This window comes from Zonotrichia leucophrys, chromosome 1A, assembly GCF_028769735.1.
Source record: "Zonotrichia leucophrys gambelii isolate GWCS_2022_RI chromosome 1A, RI_Zleu_2.0, whole genome shotgun sequence".
Classification (NCBI taxonomy): Eukaryota; Metazoa; Chordata; class Aves; order Passeriformes; family Passerellidae; genus Zonotrichia; species Zonotrichia leucophrys.
In genome coordinates this window covers 59,565,788-59,581,238 of record NC_088170.1, presented here as the reverse complement: position 1 = coordinate 59,581,238, position 15,451 = coordinate 59,565,788, and the positions used below count along the sequence as shown (strand labels likewise).

The following is a 15,451-nucleotide window of genomic DNA, read 5'->3' as shown; positions in this document are numbered from 1 at the left end:
AGCATGGGGGAAGCAGATGGGGATGAGCTCCACGAGCTGAGCTGGCCAAGCAAGGGCCAGGGCTCCTCCACTCATGATCTGATTCTCTCCTCCTGCCTGTATAACCATCACCCTCAGGTTTTTTCTTTTATCTTCCCAAGCAGTCACTATCTGTCACTGCTTTTACTGCTCTTTTTTTTTTACCTGATGGGCTGCTGAGGGAAGAAAAACGTCAAAGAGCACTCAGCTAAATTTTCCAGAAGCAAAGGAAGCTCTGCAGGAGATGGTGCTCACCAGCATTGCCCCACCTACCTTGTCAGTCTTGTTCAGCATCCAGGAGGCTGCTGAATACGTTGGACTATTATGTGGGTTTGCAGAGGGCTTGAACAGATTAAAGACAGAATTGAAACCATCAGACTCATTTTCTCTTGGGTTCAACCCAACATTTGAATTCAAGTCTTTAGGAAAAAAACCCCTTAAGTACAATTTACATATTGTGTCATCTCTTTCCCAAATTAAAGGCTTTACACTTGTGGTGGAAGTCTACATACTTCCACTATTAAGGACTGAATTTCACAAGTGTTTATTTTGTTATTCCCAAAAGGTAAAAAATGTGGAATGTACACATAATGAGTTTTAAAACCATCTGGATTAAGCTCTCCCTAAACTGGAGATCCTCTGGATTATGTAATTACTCTTTTATGAATTCCAGATTAAATTTGTTCTCTGTTTAATTTTAATTTACATTTAAATAATCTATAAAATAAGAGGAAGTTAACTTGCTATGCAAAATTTGTAACTAAAAGGGCCAAATGAAAGCCACTTGTAGGATATTTGCCCTTGTTACCATGGAAGCATCAGCTGTAGGTCCAGAACTGAAGCACCATTCAATTTTGTTTAAAGGGGATTAAATGCATGTGGAACATTTAGTGTGTCCTTGTGCAAATTACAACACTGAAATGTTAACTAATTTGTAAGGAAAAGTTAATTTAGAGAATAAGTTCTTTGACAAATCTGATAAATATAATTTAGCAAAGTTTACTCCAAGATCACCTACACAATAGAACATAAGACACAGGCACTTGAATGAAGCCTCTTCACAACAGTTGCTGTTGCCCATTGTTTGCAACTGGAATGGGACCATCAGCCTGACATAAGTAAACTGCTGTATTCCTAAATAAACAAGCCCTGCCTGTTGCCAAATGGAAAGAAGCCAGGTTCTGTTCAGGGACTGTGGTGATCCCAAGAGAACAAAACCCAAAAAACCCACAAATATTTTAATTTAGTCTGGCACTACCTTATTCACTGGCTGTAATTGTTAAGCTATTGCTCTGCAAGAATAGGGCAAAATGAAAATTGGCTGGATGTATTCCTGAATCTCAGCATTCTTGGATTTACTTTCAATCTAATCTTCACTCTGAATTTGTTGTGCTTCTGAAGTTTTTCTACTGGATAGTTATGGAATCACTGGTTTTTCCCCATTTTCAAGGCCCTGCATGGCTCATCCTCACCTGCCTCCACCATTTCCCACATGCTTCATCTTCTGGGCCACTTTTCCTTGGCTGTCAATGATTGTCACTACATGTGCTGGCGAGACAACCCACCTTGCAGGTCCTTGCCCATTCTCCCCACTGCTCTTGTCAAATGCCCACATGATTTCCTTCAGACACTTGCTTAATGCTCTCTTCAGCAAGCCTTATCAATGATTGCTCTGAAGAGTGCACTGATGACCAGGATGAGCATTCTCCCCTCCTGCAGCATTTCCTTTTACTCCCACTGATTCCCATCCCCAGCTTATTCCCTGTTTTATAAATGGATGGCAATGTCCTGGGGCACAGGCTCTCTTTTGGGTTTGTGGATGGAGAGGCAGCAATGGTAAATTCCTTGATAAGGAATCTTTGATGCTACATTGGTATCACAAGTACAAAAAATACATTTTCACTCTAAAATTGTTGTTGTCTATGAATATTTTCAGTTTATCGCTACAGTTCTTAGCCAAATTGTCTACAAGACCCTGCAAGTTTTACTAATTCATATGAGATTTCTACAACATATTATGAAGACATTAGTTAATGGGAGAGAGACCAATGCATGGCTTTAGATGCTTAGACACTTCTTAGATTTTATGTTCTTTTAGGAAAGCCTCTTGATCATGAGATGCAGAATTGTTTAAATTATGACTGCTCAAAACCATCAGTCAGCAAAAGCAGGAAAGTCAGATTTGGAGAAGCAGGTCCTTTACAACTGAATCTCTTTAAGGTTTCATAAGAAAATAAGGGCCTGAGGTGAATCTGGGATCCTACATCATGTAACATGTCTGAACAATCTCCATATTTCTAAAGACTTGCATGCAAGCACCACATAAGGAGACATCAGCTACCCTCAGTGTGACCTGTTGGCCAGGAGGATCTGGAGATCTCCAGTCCACCCTGAAATGGGAACCAGCACAAGCCTCAACCAGATCAGCCTCTGCCACAGCTGCAGCTAAGCACACAGGCCTGAAGATTTTTAGAAACTCAAAAGACAAATATTAGGAATGTAAACAGAAGCACTGAAGTTCATCCTAGCCAGCTTCTGTCCCTGTTGTTCAAGTCAAACTTGTGAATCAATAAATACCTCTTGGCTTTACAGTATGGGATTTCTTTACTTGGAGAGTGGAACAGAGGGCAACTAAATGATACAACTGTGCCATTCGGCAAAGCATCAACAGGAAACACTAGTGTGAAATTCCTCAGTGTAACAGATTTTTGGCTGAGGTCTTGCATATCATCTTCCTGAGGTTCATTCCTGTGCTCCCATGAAAATGTTGTTCACCTCTATGCCTTTAAAGCACTCACAGTCATCTTTACCATCATTTAATTAGCTTTTTATCAGTGACGAACACCGATGCTCTTCTTCATATTATCTCCCCTGGGCCTAATGGCCCTGATGATTCTTTCAGACAGCTGTAGCCTCACAATTTATTTTTTGGCGACATTTCTTGCATTGGAATGAATGTGTTGGGCATTTGGGCAGTGCCAGCTTGCAAAGGGCTGACGGCAGATGGAAAGAAATCTGCCCAGTATGCCTTCACCTCTACACAAGCAGAGGGCCATCAATTTCCCCCATTAAGGAGTTGTCACGCAGCCCACCCAGCTGGAGGAGCATCTCTGATAGCCAGGCTGGCTGGCGTATGCTGTTCAAATACAAAATGCACTTTAAAAAGAAACGAAAATATCGTTTGTCGGCAAATTGAAAATGCGTGGCGTTGACCGCAGCCAATTTTTTAATGACTGCAATATTTTAAGTGATTATTTTTGCCACTTCAGATTGCTCCTTAGAGAGGAGAGGTTTTTTAATTAAAATCTAGGCAATGCAAACAGATGAGATATGAGAAGCAGAGGAACAAGAAGAAAGATGAAGAAAATTAATTGAAGCAACATTGTCAATGGAGCTGTAAATTAGATATTGTGTCTTTCTGGAAATGAGTCATGCAGGTTTTAGAAATTTTAAAATTTTGACATGATAGCAGGTACAAGGCTAGATTAAGTCCTGATAAAATCATACTTTGTATGCAATATGTCAGTCAGCAAAGGTGCAGTTACAGAATTCAGGGACAACTTCAAATTCTAAATTCTGTGAATCTGGCTGCTAATGCTCCTGGCCTGAAATTCCTTCTTTAACCAAAGTAAAGAACCAATGTGATTAGAATACATTCCCATGAGAAAACCAGAGCTTTAGTCTTTCCCATGTGCTACATTTTTACATCATTTAATGTAGGCTACGGAACAAAAACCTTGGCTGCACAAGCAGACCAGGAGCACAGAGGGTTATAGTGCACCTTCCTTTTCCAAAACAATGGGATGAAACTCATCCTGTGATGCAGCAAGAAACATTTCATAAAGTGTGTTTGCACTCATCATTTCCGATTGTAGACTGTTATTCAAAGGCTAATGCTCCAAACACTTTGCCTGTTTATGAGTGATTCATATGATTTGTGTGGTTCTTGGTTTTCTAGGACATTTCATGATGTTTGTACAACATCGATTGCTCCGGCAATGACCGGTTTCCTTAATGACTCATTTAACTGGCATGATCTGAGCTATTCCTCCATGCCCTGGGAACTACTGATGTTTGGAGCACTCTGCCCTGAGCATTATCTGCTCCTCTGAAAGCAATGGTGTGCATTTAGACCACTGTAAAATCAGAGTGAGAAATAATCAAGCAAAGTTGTTTCTACTCTTTGGCACCTAATGGGTCAATTCTTGTTATTTCTATTGACGTGCATCTCACAGTGACCTGTGAAGATCAAATTCTTTCCTTCTAGGAGGCAGGAAGACCCCCTGTGCTTGGACACCAGCTCAGAGCTGAGGCTGGCTCCCTGCCATCCCTCTCAACACTTCCAAGCCACAGGGAACTGGCATGGAGAAAGGTGTGGGTTCAGCCTTGCTGCCCAACATCAACTCTCAGCTGCCCAAATGACTCACAGCACTACAGCCAACCACCTGCCAGCTCTAATGAACTCCTAGGCATTGTATCTAAGTATTCTTATTTTAATTACAAGTCTGTTTATTAGGGAATAAAAAAAAGGCAAGAGCAATTCCACCCATGGGCTGGGGCACAAATGCCTCCTCATGGGCACAGCTCAGAATGGCCAAAATCTAAAGGCAGCTGGTAGACAGGTTTTGTGCACCCTGCACTGCTTTCTTCAACTCTCCTCCCCTCTCACACTCCTCGTCCCACCCACAGAGAAGCAGTAATGTCTCTCGGATGAGGTGCAGCAGGAAGTCTGCCCGTCTCTTCCCAGGAAGATGTGGTGGATAAGGGCTCCTGCGAGGCAAAGCAGCTGGCTAGAAGGCTGGGTTTGGCCCACAGAATAAATACTGCCTTGATACATCTTATACAAAAAACAAAGGAATCTTGTCAGAAGAATCTATCTCTTTGTAATTTTGACCAATACAAGGTGATAGCAATTTCAGTCTGACATTTTCACACTGGCATACATGGACTATTATCTCTCCTCCTTTAAACAAATACATTCAAACTGATTCAGAAAATGGATACCTGAACACTTTTTAAAGCAATAATTTAAAAGTAAAAGGAAAAAAATTCTTGTTTATTTTAGCACAAACAAACCCAAAAGATATATATATGGATCAGGATGTTTGTTTAAGAAGAGTATCCAAAGCCATTCCATTAATTAACAGAGTATTCAGACATTTGTAAATCTACTCTGGAATGAGGGAGGATCAAATAGCTAAATCAGCCTTTCTTTTTGCCAAATTCCCAGGGCTGTGTGCATGTCTTCTCTGCTCAGCAGCACACAACAATGCAGGTTCAGGAAGGACTTGCAGGTCAGGGATGTGCACAGCCCTGCTCTCTCAGGGTGTGGTAAAAGGTCACAGTGTTTTACATGTATTTTCAGCATATTTTCTGAGTGTGAGTGACTTTTCTTATGCAACTTTCCCTTCTGCTACACTGGCATGTATATCTGGGAAATGAAAAGGAACTGAATGGTGATGACCTGTTATTTAAAGGGCCTACTGAATCAGGATACTGGGATTGGAATATTTTCAGGGTTTATTTGTCATGCCCACAGTAGTAAATAACACTGTGGTTACCATTCCCTAGTCATAAACCAAATCTGCTCAGTGAGGCTGGGACACACCTGCCCCCACTGCCCCATCCCAAGCCAGGCTGCACACACAGAGCTCAGCACCAACAATCAGCCTCAGGTGCAGTCCCCAAACCCTGCAGACCAAACAAACCGAGCTGTCCAGATGAATGGCAACCTCCAGCCCCCAAAGGAAGAGTGGCTGCAAATACTGAGAGTCAGCAATTCAGTAATTTGACTCTTCTCAAAGATGAAGTGTCACTGGCTTAACACACCACGACCAAATACATTGTCCCTCTGGCGTCTGAAATGATCCATACTGCTCTTTCCCAATGTGGAAAAATTCCAGAGACAGGTGGTTTGGTCTCAATGTTATTGTTGTGCAATTAAACACCACAGAAACAAAAACTCTAAGGCTACTGAGGTGGTCTCCCTTCTCAAAATTAGTTTTAGAGTTTGAAGGACCAATTTTGAACTAGAACAATCAGAGAAAACAAAAGGATTTCCAAATGCTGTACCTCAAAGCTCAGCAATTTCTGGTCAAATATACAGTATCTATGAAGTGCCCAATGAAAGCTGAAATTGGTTTTCTGTTACACAGGAGTAGAGCTCCAAGGAGCATTATTGACAGAAGTACAGCATTTTTCCATTCATTTCAGCAATCTCAATCACCAGAGCATCATCCTGACCATGCTCAGTTGTGAGGCCATGCTCATGCTCAGAGCTGTCACTGGAAATCTTGAAGCCCAGTCAGGAATTTATCCTGTTCAACACCCTTCCACACAGCCCGACACAGATAAACACGTTCAGTGGATCCAATTAATCTCCTAAGGGTTGCTTGGCCTTGCTAACAGCCTCTCTCTTGCCTTTTGCTGTCTTCTTTGGAACCAAGACACACAAGCTCAAAGGATTATCTCTCAGCTTGCATCCTGTCTCAGTAGCCAGGTCCAGCTGTGTCTGCAACCAGCCATGTGCTTTCAAAGGAGCAGCAACTGCTCCTGAGGGCAGCAGGAAATGCAAGGAAATCCCTGGGCCAAGCTCAGGCAGACTGGGAGAGGAGGAGAAACTGCTTCCCAAGCTGGGCACAGGAAAGTTCCCACAGTGTTTGTTGAGAACACAGCATCCAGACCCACCAGACTGGAGTGAGTGAACACATTGCTGCAAATTTCTCAGCAATACTCTCACTGTCCACTCCAATGGTGTTATCTTCAAGGGATGTACCCTCAAAGATGAGCCAGGGACTCAGCAGGCAGCAAGGATGACACCACTCCTCTGTGAGGAGAGCATCTGCCTGTGGATGCACACTCTGCTGTGTCATTTGCTGTCAAGGACAGAGAGGGTCTAATGGCCTAATCTTACACGTTAGATCCTCAATAAATATTTTTAAGGCTAGGTTTTCTAAAATATAAATTGAGAGAGGATGGAAGGATATGAATTGTAACTTGTATGGCACAAACAGGCTTGGGTATCAGAGAAAAGGTCTTGTGAGACTGGAATGAAGCTCGGCATTGTGACAGTGAGTATGGGAACTTCAGGCACATAGGTGAGAGTTAGAAAAGATAGCAGGAGGCAGCAATGAAACTGCATAGAATCACAGAATATCCTGAGTTGTATGGTGCTTACTGAGATTATCAGAGTCCAACTCTTGGCCTGCCCAGGACATCCCAAGGATTTCACCACATGCCTGAGAGTATTGTTCCAGCACTTGAGCTGTGTCATGCTGGGGCTGTGACCCCTGCCCTGGGGAGCCTGTTCAGAGCCCAAATACCCTCTGGGGGAGAACCTTTTCCTCACAGCCAGCCTACATCTCCCCTGACACTGCTTCTTGTCATTCCCTCAGACCTTATCCCTGGCCACCACAGAGGAGATTGGTGCCTGCCCCTCTGCTTCCCTCGTGGGGAAGCTGCAGACACTTTGCTGATCCCTCAGTAAAAATGTATAGAAAAAAATTAAATTGCTGTACAGACTTTGTGAACAAGGATCAGGACTATTTAGCAAGTTCCTGTTGTCTGGGAAGCAAAAAGACTTGTAGAAAAAAGGGAACTAGAATTATCTGTGACGGAAGCTACCTTTGTAACACTGTTAGAGTTTCTCAAATATTATTCTGTGCGCCAGTGACTTTGGCAATGATAGAGAAATCTTCTAAAGCCTTCCTCTATGCCATATTCAATGTCATTAGCACACTCTACAAGGATTTTTACCTTTCTACTTATATAAAATATTATGTTTGTGATGAACTGAGATTAGAGGTGTTTTAAAGAAAACAATAAAAGATTTTGTAAATCATATATAATATTCCAAATATGAAAAGTAAAAAAAAAGTCAAAAAATTTGTTCTGGTGTTAGAATGCTACGACAGGTTTTATGCTGATCTGATGTAAATCTTGACCCAATTTATAGTCTTACATTTGACATAACATGAAATTCACATTGCAAAATCTGTTCAAATTATATTTGGCAAGATTGTTCCTGAAAATCTGAGGAAGACTGCAGCAAGAGCTAAAAATGAAAAGAGTGAAGGAGTGCTCTGGTGACAATACAGACACACTGCAGGGTCCCATGAAGAATTAAAGGCCTGCCTCACACATAGCCTTAAGCCAGGGTGCCTACACACACATAGCCTCAGCCTGGTGTAAGTGGCTACACAGAGTCAGAGGTCAGCTGGAAACAGGCATTTGCACATTTCACTTGTACCTGAAAGGGAAGATGAGTTTGGAGGACTGTCAGGTTGGTGAAACCTCACTCATGTCATAAAAGGCTTGACCTTGATGGGATTTCTGTCTAGAAACTCTCAGTGATCTCCAGGTTTAGGTCCTTTGTCTTTTGTAAATGCCTAGCTGTGTATTGGCACAAACTAGCTGGGTTTAACTAAACAAACCCCAAAATAACCTCCACAACCAACAACAACAACAACAAAAAAATCATATAAACAGTAACAAAAAAAAAAGAGAGTTATTTGTTGAAATTTAGATGTTGTTCATACATGTTTCAGAAAGAGCAAGCAGCGTTTAGGCTTGGACAGCTGAGAAAAGTAACAGTGCTTGTGGTACATTAACCCTTGCTTTTCTTTCACACCTTCACATCTGTGGGCTGGATTTCAAAATCCAGAGATAAGACTGGCAAAACAACAAGTGTTAACCAATCACATAATATTCATTAAATACTATGCGATTGGATGGTTTTGATTCTAAAACCTTGTGTAAAAACTTTGCCAATGTAGTTTAAATGACCCTGCTGAAGTAAAAAAAAGAGTTAATAAGATGGCACTATGATTAGTGGGAATATTTATGTCTTAAACTGTTAATTTGAAGCCATTTGTATCAGGTTCTGTGGGAAAAGGACAAGGCCAAAACCAAACTCTTACTGCCCTCAGTATTCAACATCTGTTTCCTGTGCAATTGCCAAAACCATTAACAGCATCATAAATGAACCCTGACATCAAAACTGCTTTTGTGAATGAAAATAGGATGAAACCAGAAAGTCATCAGCTGTTGAACTTCTGTCTGCTTTGAAACATAGACAGCAAGGACCCAAGTGTTACACAAATATTGAACAAATCTGCATGTGAAGGTACTCTGTGCACAGGGATCCTGTTGGGCTCCTTAGAGTTTTTCTCAAGGTAGAATGGATCTTGGATCTTGGTCTTGCTGTATCTCACATAGCAAAACAGGATCATACTAAAAAAGAGAATCTTAAGAAGCAGCCACCACCTGAATTTGTGCTGCAATGGAGATGGGATATTCACAGACAGAAAATGTGGGAAACCTTACATTTTTTGGGATGATTTGTGAAGTGAGTAGTTGTAGCTGAAAAAGACCAAGTTAAAAAGCAGGTATTTAAAATATCTAACAGAAAAAATTGAATTTGTTTCAAAAATACTGCACTGTTTTGCTGAAAGGAAGCTGTTTTCCATTTTCTGTTTCATGATCTTTGACATGACAGTATAAATGCCATTTGGTTTTGGTCATGGCAGAAAAGTTGCATTGTTTTGGAGGGCCCCAATGGGATAGAGAAAGGGTAAAAACAAAGCTAAAAGGAGCCCAATGCTAGAAGCAGATGGAGTTGCCTGAACACTCTTATGATCACAGTTTGGTCAGGTGTTACTGTCTTCTACTTACAAGAGTAATAATAACATTAAGCCATGGAAAATCAGACTAACCTTAACTGTGGCCCCAGGAAAGAAAAGCCAGTTGCCAGTATCCACAGGATCCAGATTATCTTCTAACACAACTTTTCTGTGAGCAGCATTTATGATCAGGACATTGTCCAATGCCCAACAGGCTTCATACACATCACCAGCAAGAACATAATCCTGTTTCCACTGAAAATGGACATTCTCCCCTTTAGCATCTTCAGGAAGGTACAAGATGTGGATGATTGTGCTGATGTTGGAAGGGGCACTGAAAAACAAGGACAGGGAATTAGACCAATTTTAAGCCATAGTCAGGAACACTTTTCCCTCAATTAACACATTTTCTAGGTGTGACATGCTTGTGCTAACATCCCTGGTATGCTGATAAAGCTTCTGTGGAGATCAGAAAAAACCTGTCCTGAGGCAGAGTCCCACTGTGCCAGGCAGGGCACATCCAGCCCAAACAGGCAGCCTGGCTTCAGAGAGAGTGCAAGCTAAGGCAATAAACCACAGATCAGTGCAGGTGTTGGGATAGCAGGAGGATAGGATAGAGCAGGACCATGTCCATGCTCAGTCCTGGTCACAGAAGGTGACTGAGAATTGTCAGGTATTTTCCAGGTATGGCCAAAAGAAAATTTTAGGGAAGCTCGTTAGAAAAACTGGTCTCACAAAATTTGATTTTTTGCTTCATCAAAAGAATCCGCTGACTTCTGATGTCTCAGTCTCTTAAGATTTGCATGGAGCAGAATGGCTGGAGAGAAAAGCTAGGAATTTTCTCTGGCAAACATGTCCTTCCAATCCCACACCCCTGCTGTCAGGATAATTCTGTGAATGGGAAGGGCCAGGTTGTCTTTCCATGTTCTGCTTCAAGAACAATACAGAAAAAACGATCCATTTGTCCTCTGTCTTGTTGCTGAAAATACAGAATGAGGGGTGGAGAGTCAGACCTGGAGCATTAGTAATAGGCAGTGATTAAGGCCTTGAGCTCTTCAGAGAGCAGTGAAAGGACTGAGGTTCACCCAGGAGAAGTTGGGGGTGATGGGAGGCTGGGGGAGGTGACCTCAACTGGCCACAGGGATATTCCAGACCATGTGACACCATGCTCAGTGTATAAAGTGGGGAAAGAAGGAGGAAGGGGGATATTTGGAGTGATGGTGTTTGTCCCCCTGGTCACCATCACACGTGATGGGGCCCTGCTCTCCTGGAGATGGCTGAACTCCTGCCTGCCCATGGGAAGCAGTGAACTGATTCCTTGCTTTGCTTTGCTTGTCTGCACAACTTTTGCTTTCCCTATTAAAGTGTCTCTATCTCAACCCATGAATTCTGTTTTTAGCACTCCAGTTCTCTTCCCAGTCCTGCTGGTGGGAGAGTGAGAGTGAGGCTGAGTGGGGCTTGGCTGCTGGGTGGGGTTAAACCTCAAAAAACACCCAGCATATGAATCAGCTGCATTGAAACCTCAGGCTGCCAGGAGTTACAAAAATGAGGTTTGCAAGATGTCAGCTAGTCAATGTTCTATTTGCCTTGGTAGTGATGCTTTTAAGGGTGAATAGTTTGTCAGAGACAATCCAGAGCTTTCAGGGAAAAAGGGCACCAATAGCTTCCTCTTGTAGCAGAAAATAAAGGAACTCCTCTTTTGAAAGCAAAGCAAAATGCTGAAATGCAACTGCATTTGTCCCATATTCACACCCAGACTGTGCCCTCACAGATCTCCCTGCCCTTGCTGAACATTGTGTCTGTCACCCTGCAGTGCAGCAGCGCCCTGAGGTGCTGTCCTCGGTCCCAGAGCCCACACACAGCACTGCCCTCCCCAGGGATCTCTGCCCTCCCTCCCCGGAGCCCAGAGCTGACATCCCACCCACAAAATACAACACCTCCCCTTCATTCTCCTGTCCCGTCTCCTCCCAGTTCTCCCAGTGTTCTCTGGAGCTGCATGTGAAATCTGCTGAGGCACATTCAAATAACACTGCAATTCACAGGGAGCACAGGAGCAATGAGCATCCTTCCATAATTCATCCTCTCCCCTTCGCACGACATTGCTCTATTGACCTATTTTCTACTGCTGGCTCCGGGAACAAAGTTGAGGAAAGAGAGGTCAAACTGCATGCACATTAACTTCAGAAAAAAATTTGGTCTCAAGGGTTTCTGTTTGCATCCTCACAACTCTCAAGTTTGCCGGCTTGCAGAGCTATGAGAGCAACTGAGCTGATGTTATGGACTAGGTGTGTAATTTTGCATCAATGTGAGAAAAATGGAATGCGTTGTGTGGTTACTCTGAGGCAACTCCAGTGCCTGCAGTGAATGACTCTCGCTTTATATTTTTCTGAGATAAGAATTAGCACCACTTGTTTTACTAAAATTTATGGGTTTTTTTCAATTAAATTGTAGTTCCACTCCCACAAGGAGTTGGAGGATGAGATAGTGAAATACACAACCTTCCAGCTAGAGTTTTGCTTCTTCATCAGAAATTAAGGACCCTTTTGCTCTGCAATTTGCCTCAAAGGACTGAAAACAGGCTCAAGCAAGCCACTTCTAGCTCAAGCAAGACACATTTGATGTCTTTGGCCAGTCAGAAGCTGTGAGGTAAAACAGCAGTGACACTGAAGGGATGCAGGAAGGCACACTGAGATGCTATGAGTACATTATATATAAATAACAGCTTTTTCTTCCCCAGTTGCATAATTATGTTTTTATGCTGTTGCACAAAATGCCTTTCCTACTATTACTTAATAAAATATGCTGTCTTAGAAAAATCCATCTTTGACACTGGCTCTCTTTAAAGGTGTGGATGTTGTGATAAAAAGATTTAAATTTTCCATTCATAATCCTTTGCATTTTCATATATGCCAGTTGGCTTAAAAGCAAGGGACTATTTGTCATAATCTTGTTATCACAAGAGTGTTAAGAGCCAAATGTTCATATACAACTATAAAATGTTTTTATTGAACATTTTAATCTACCAAAGTAGAAACTTGAAATATTATAAAATATGCCCCTTGCTGATATTAAAAATGGTGCTAAAATGCAAAAAGTCATCAAAGTTTTGTTTTTTCAGGCACTTGATCCTGCTGGTTATTGGAGTTGGATTTTAAGTGTGAAGTGATTCTCTTCCTCACTTCCCACATAGCCAATGGATGAATTTGTGATTTACCAAACCTGGTGGCAGTTCTACAATTAGCCAGGAATTTCTCCCCTCATCTTTTGTATGAACAAGGAGAACTGAAAAGTTAACAAATAAAACAAGTTTTGAAAGAGCCAGGTTTAAACACCACCTGCTCAGCTGGAAAACATGAAAATTATTAAAGAGCTGTAACAAACCTAATTTTCTCCAGCTGAGTCCAATCTGCAGAGCTGTTCTTGCTGTAGGACACCGTGATGCTGGGATCTGAGTAACTGAAGCGACACGAGCCCGATCCTGGGGAAGCAATGAAATGAGGAGTGTTACCACACAATGAAGCAGAAATGATTCTCCAATAACCACAGTTGCTGACTGTGCCTTTGTCACCTTATCACTTCTGCCCATTTTAAAGTGCTTTGATTGATGATGAAATTTCCTGTGATCTGTTGCTGAAAGTAAACACAAAATAATGCATGCTTTATGAGTCAGAAATAAAGTAGAAATGATAAATCACAGCAGTGCCATGTAATCTCTGCAAATTTCCCAGGGGAAGCCAAGTAAATTACTTAACACCCCCAACTGCAGGAAAAACCCACCAGCTAATGTTTAAACAAAACCTTCTTAATCGAGAATAATCCACATAGCAGAATTCACAGGGAAAATAGTTAAAGACTGTTTTTCATATTACTGTATAAATAAAGTCTAGAAATAAAAATACAGTGAGAGGAAAATATATACAGAATTACTTGAGCCCAGAGCAAATGTGATTTAGGAATTTAAAAGAACAAAGATATTACAAAATTAGTTATTTTAAGGTTGCCTGAAGGAAATTAAATTAAGAAATCATCCAATATACTCCCTAGATCCTTTAATTAATAACAAACACTTGATGCTGATCTGGGAATCTCAGAACACTTTACAAAAATGAACTAATTAAGCCTTATGGCACCCCTGCAAGGTAGGGTAATATATTTACTTTTGATTTATAAAAGGGTGCCTTCTGGGTGTTGTCACAAAAGATGAGCTTAACAATTAATACATGGGGCAGTCAAAATAAGATGAAAACAAGATTGAGAAATTCATCCCAGAAAACAAGATAAACAACCTGGGCTGTAATTAAACACACTAAAAATGCTATTTTTCCTCAGACACCAGATAATTCATCCATCTCAGAAAATGTGATGCTCAGTGAAACAGACACATCCTAGCCTTTGCTCCAAAGACACAATGTCATAAGCAGGTGAGATTGAAAGCAGCAGACATCATGTACTTGCCATGTTTAAGAGAAGCAGTTCTCAATTAAACAGCACGTCTGATGGCATCAGGATACTACTGAGTGAGTACCACAGCTTTGCTCACACTACAAATGCGTATTATATGTGCCACAAGTAGTATGTTATGCTAATGTGTGTCTCAGATTCATTCAATAACACTGAAAGTAGTGTAAATACATATTTTAATAAATGTATAAATGTATATACACGCTGCTGACAATAAAATAGTATCATTTTCCAACCCGGGGTGCTTATTTTTGTAAAAGAAATAAATGGCCTGATTAAAAAGGTGTTAACCACTTGTACAAGAGAACAACTTACACATTTTAATGGGAACATATGTCATTAAGCACAAAGCTTGCAGCCCCAACTCCCCTGAGGCAGTTCACATTCACAGCTCTCAGCCCTACAGAACTGCTTTTCAACTCTGAGACACACATCACAAACCTCTACATGGGAAAAACTGTTCCAAAACATGGGGCGAAGTCCTGTGTCTAAAATTTTCTCTGATACATCAACTAGATTCCTGGGAATTATCCAAGTTGTTTTCCTGTGTCTTTCACTAATGCTAAATTGCAAATAGAGTAACAGATACTTCCGAGCCACTACAGCTGCATGTGGCGTGTTCAGCTGGTCTGACACGTATTCTTGCTGTAAAGACGCACAGAATAATTAATATTGCAAAGGCAGCAGGACTTTGAATTACCAGCCATGTATCCAAAATGACTACAAAGCAACTGTCTGGTTATATTTTACTGACAAGGCATTTTATTTCTATCATATTAAAACCAAATGATGTCAGGAAAAGCCTTTGCGTTTCATATTTGCCCATCTGCTGGGATGGTCTACTTTACTGAGCAACATCTGCTGCCACTTCCTACTTCTGTGGAATTTAGGAGTTCCAACCCTTAATCACATTTGTTCATTTTATTTTAGAGGAATCCAGTTCAAAATTCAGGGAACTACAGCCAGTTTGATGTCTTTGGCCAGTCAGAGGCTGTGAGGTAAAACAGCAACATACTGAGTTTTATGTCAGCAGAAATTAAAATAACATAAACAGTAAAGATAACCAGCAATATAGACTTTATAACATGTGCCATTCCAGTTAGTGTTGCAATCAACTTTTGGTACAGTGCTCTTAACAAAGTGAAGTTGAAATGTGCTGCTTAAAAATGGGAAAGAGCCAGATTTGCTGCACAATCAACATGAAAAATGTTGTCTGCTAGATCTGAACACCCTCAACTATGCAATGAGGACCAAAGCTGTTGCTTAAAAGAAATGGGGCCACTCAGAAATGGCTTTTCAAGGTATTTCACTTTTGATACTGGAAAAAAAGTAGTGGATACAATAAAAAAAGG

General features: G+C 41.3%; 1 protein-coding gene across 3 annotated transcripts in view; it reads right to left on the bottom strand.

The window, feature by feature from the left end:
• RELN (reelin) overlaps positions 1-15,451 on the bottom strand; it is a 283,741-nt gene that overhangs the window by 120,844 nt on the left and 147,446 nt on the right. For all 3 annotated transcript variants that reach the window (XM_064702887.1, XM_064702886.1, XM_064702888.1), the window contains exons 9-10: positions 13,020-13,116; positions 9,732-9,972 (exon numbers count right to left, since the gene is read on the bottom strand). In XM_064702887.1, the coding sequence (XP_064558957.1) occupies positions 9,732-9,972; positions 13,020-13,116 (338 nt within the window). The remainder of the gene's footprint in view (positions 1-9,731; positions 9,973-13,019; positions 13,117-15,451) is intronic.